Raw genomic sequence first — 4,179 nt, 5'->3', positions numbered from 1 at the left:
TTGGGTTGGGTGTGAGAATGTTATTGTGTGATTGTTGTGAAATATGTATAGTTGTACATGTTCTACCTTATAGTTTAAACCGCTTAATTTATTGATGTGAATTCTCACCACTCGGTTGTTATTATGGCATGTGCTCCTCTTCGGAGTACATATAAGCAGGTAACCGAGTAGCTGCTTAGATCTGGAGCATGGCATTGTGTTGTTCCTTTTTTTTCATTTTGCGTTCTTAGAATAATGTTGCTCTAATTTGTAATATTGGGCGGGACGAACGAGGCTTTTTATTTCTATTTTGTGTTAATTAAAGAGTTTGATGTTATACTCTTGACGTTTTGATGTTTGCATTGATTTGCATAGACGTTTACTGTATTGTTTTAGTTTTAATAAAATATTTTTATGAGACTTATATGATTGTGAATCATACTTATTTGATAAATTCTGATGCGATGGTACCCTAAGTGAAGGTTAGTATGCGATGACAGGTGTTGGATGTTTTATTATAAATTATAAGTGTCACAGAACATGTTGTGATTTGAGATGCGTGACATCCTAATGTGCATATGTGATATATACTTGATTTATTTCGTTATACTACACACGAGGAAATTAGGGTGTTACATAATGGTATCAGAGCAGGTTGGTCCGTCCGACCAGGTTTTGTATATTGTCTAGTCCCTGGGATGTCGATTAATGTGTGTGTATTATTGATGTTTTGTTTCTTATAACATGGTTTCCTACATGTAGAGATATGGCTGGAAGAAACGATCACGATATCACTAACACTTTAGAAGTTATGGCCAACGTGATGGGTCAGGCTCAGCAAGCTTTCAACGCTCAACAAAATTAGCAGACTGAGGGTGCATAGGGTAGAGGATTTAGAAGGTTTCATAGGAATAACTTGCCAACTTTTAAAGGGAGGTATGATTCGGAAGGCTCTCATCGGTGGTTGCAAGTGATCAAGAAAATCTTCAGAGTCATGGCTTGCACATATGCTCAGAAGGTGCTTTACGGTTCTGATATGCTGTCAGAGGAGGCTGAGTATTGGTGGACTAACTCACATTAGAGAATGGAAGCTAGTGGTGCTGAGATTACTTGGGAAATGTTCAAGACTGCATTTATGGATAAATATTTTCTTGTTGATGTGTGTATAAAGAAAGAGATTAAATTCATTGGGCTGACACAAGGAAATATGACTATGGAGGACTATGCTGTGAAGTTTGAGGAGTTATCCAAATTATGTCCTCATTACAATTAGATAGGGGCTGAAGAATCCAAGTGCATCAAATTTGAGTGGACTACACCCAGATATCAAATAGTTTATTTGGTACCATGTCATCAGTTTCCCGTACCAGTAAATAAATTTCGTATCTATGATAAGGATAATCGTGCGAGATCTTCTTATTACAAGAGTTCCAGTGATATGAAAAGGGGGAAGCCTTACATTGTTTCAGATAGTAAGGACAAGATGAAAACTCAGCATAAGAGTCAAAGTGGGGGAAGATCTCCTACTTCTCTAAGATGCTAAAAATGCGTCGAGTCTGGGCACCAAATTTCTAAGTGTAAGAGTTCTATTCATAATTCCTTCAAGTGTAAGAAGTCATGCCATCGAGTTGCCGAGGGTAGGAGTACTATTTGTGACTTTTTATAGTTATGGAGAACAAGGTCATATTAGCACTCGATGTCATAAGCCTAAGCAGGAAAAGTCTAGAGGAAAGGTTTTTGCTTTGTTTGGCTCAACGACTACCATCGAGGAAAAATTGATCAAAGGTGCATGTTTATTAATAATATTCCTTTAGTTGCTATTATCGATACAGGTGCGACGCATTCGTTCATTTCTTTGGATTGTGCAATGAGGTTGAATCTTGAGCTATCATTTATGAGTATGAGTATGGTTATTAATACCTCTGTTATGGATTCGGTAACTATATCTATGGTTTGTTTGAATTATCCGCTAAGTATTTTTGATAGAGATTTCATAATAGATTTGGTTCGTCTTCCATTAGTACAACTGGATGTTATCCTTGGGATGAGCTGGTTGGAGTTCGACCGTGTTCATATCAACTGCTATGCTAGGAAGGTGATGTTTACAGAGTTCATGGGAGAAAAAGATATGTTTGTATCTACTAAGAAAGTGAATGAGTCTATGAAGAATGATGCTCTCGTGCTTATGATGTTAGCTTCTTTGGATGTAAAAGGTAGAGGAGTTATTGGAGAACTATCTGTTGTTTGTGATTTTCCAGATGTTTTCCCTGACAATATCAATGATTTTTCGCAAGAGCGTGAGGTGGAGTTTTCTATAGACTTAGTACCTGGCACTAGTCCTGTTTAGATGGCTCAGTATCAGATGTCCACTTCAAAGTTGAGTGAACTGAAGAAAAAACTTGAAGATTTGCTTGAGAATAAATTTGTTTGATCGAGCGTTTCTCCGTGGGATGCGCCAGTTGTATTAGTAAAGAAGAAAAATGGTAGTATGCATTTGCATGTCGACTATCGAAAGTTGAACAAAGTGACTATCAAGAACAAGTATCCACTTCTGAGAATTGATTATTTGATGGATCAGTTTGTATGTGTGTCTGTTTCTAGTAAGATTGACTTGAGGTCTGGGTATCATCAGATTCGTGTGAAGGATGAGGATATTCCAAAAACACCTTTTAGGACATGGTAGGATCATTACGAGTATTCAGTAATACCTTTAGGTGCATATAATAAATCTAGAGTATTCATGGAGTATATGAATATAACTTTTCATCAATATTTCGATACGTTTGTGAAGGTGTTTATCGAAGAAGTTATAATTTATTCGAAGACAGATAAAGAGCATGCAGATCATTTGAGAGTTGTGTTAAATATTTTACAAGAAAAGTAGTTATATGCTAAATTGTCTAAGTGTGAGTTCTGTTTAAGAGAAGTGAGTCTTCTTGGCCACATAATTAGTGGAGGTATTGTTGTTGATCCATCGAAGATAGAGGTTGTGACGCATGGGAGACTTTGAAGTTTGTCACTGAAATTCAAAGTTTCCTTGGGTTAGTTGGTTATTATCACAAGTTTATCGAAGGATTTTCTAAGTTAGCTTTGTCGTTGACTCAGCTAAATATAAAGGGCCATGCTTTTGTTTGGGATGCTAAGTGTGGAGAGAGTTTCCAAGAACTTAAGAAGAAGTTAATGTTGGCTCCAATATTGATTTTTTCGAATCCCAGTGAGTCTTTTGTGGTGTATTGCAATGCCTCGAAGATGGGTCTATGAGGTGCGTTGAAGCATATGCATTAGCATTATAACACATTTATTTTACCATTTTCATATGCATTATGGATTAGCATCATAACACATTCATTTTACAATTTTCATAAAACATCATGGATTCAAAGGCTTTTGATATTTATGATCAACAAGGAGCTAGGGTTTTCTTGAAATCCAAGACAAGGCATTAAAATCCATGGTTCAAATTGCAAAAATCATGGTACCTCATTTGAAATTCAAATTTCTCTCATCTATGCATCATATGGTTTAAACATGTTCAAATAGGGGCAATTTATCAACACCTCAAAGTTTCATGAATGATCCATTGATCATTCATTAACATGTTTGAAATGTTGAATATTAGGTCAACCCTAAAATCAAGTACCATGATCAATAGAATCTCAGCAACCATCATCAAATACAAGGGTAAAAATGTCCAAATAAAATGATAAAAAGAATAAATGATTAATGGAAAAATAAAACAAATGTTTGATGAAAAGTATTTACAACAATATTTGGATAAAATAAAATAAGAGGGAAAAGAAATTAAAATGGAAGAAAGGGTGAAAAAAACATATAAAATAAAAATGGGAGAAAAAATGTGCAAAGGGGGCGCCAGGGGTTAAACCCTTGACCCCAGGGTCACAGGTCCATACGCCAACCCCTGAACCAAGTGTTCTTAGTTGTTAACAAACACATTCGTGAAAACAAATAATATAATCCAATCAGAGATACCACATGGACAAATCATAGCCACATGATCTAATTAAATAATAAAAGTAAACAAAAGGAAGGGTCATGATGAGGCGCACAAACGCATGCGTTGACTTACCAACTCACAGACACACACACTGAGGCCAAGTCACACACAACAACCAATGACAACGAGACCACATAAAATTTTGAATTTAAACTCAAAATAACACACAAAGCAACGAACCAATC

General features: G+C 36.0%; 1 protein-coding gene across 1 annotated transcript; it reads left to right on the top strand.

Annotated features, from left to right (window-relative positions):
• Positions 1-1,063: 1,063 nt before the first annotated feature.
• On the top strand, positions 1,064-2,326 carry LOC127080254 (uncharacterized). The gene is made up of 2 exons (XM_051020582.1): positions 1,064-1,235; positions 1,812-2,326. The coding sequence occupies exons 1-2, from the start codon at positions 1,064-1,066 to the stop codon at positions 2,324-2,326; spliced, it is 687 nt and encodes a 228-aa protein (XP_050876539.1).
• The last annotated feature ends 1,853 nt before the right edge of the window (positions 2,327-4,179 follow it).

This window comes from Lathyrus oleraceus, chromosome 5 (assembly GCF_024323335.1).
Source record: "Lathyrus oleraceus cultivar Zhongwan6 chromosome 5, CAAS_Psat_ZW6_1.0, whole genome shotgun sequence".
In the NCBI taxonomy this organism is placed as follows: domain Eukaryota; kingdom Viridiplantae; phylum Streptophyta; class Magnoliopsida; order Fabales; family Fabaceae; genus Lathyrus; species Lathyrus oleraceus.
The sequence above is the reverse complement of the archived record's forward strand: the minus strand, read 5'-3'. Positions and strand labels throughout refer to the sequence as shown.

Bases quoted from the DNA above. Each gene is read 5' to 3' on its own strand.
- LOC127080254 (XM_051020582.1), top strand. From the start codon at position 1,064: ATGGAAGCTAGTGGTGCTGAGATTACTTGGGAAATGTTCAAGACTGCA. The intron at 1,236-1,811 runs GTCCTCATTACA...TTATCGATACAG, and splicing joins TGAGGAGTTATCCAAATTAT to GTGCGACGCATTCGTTCATT.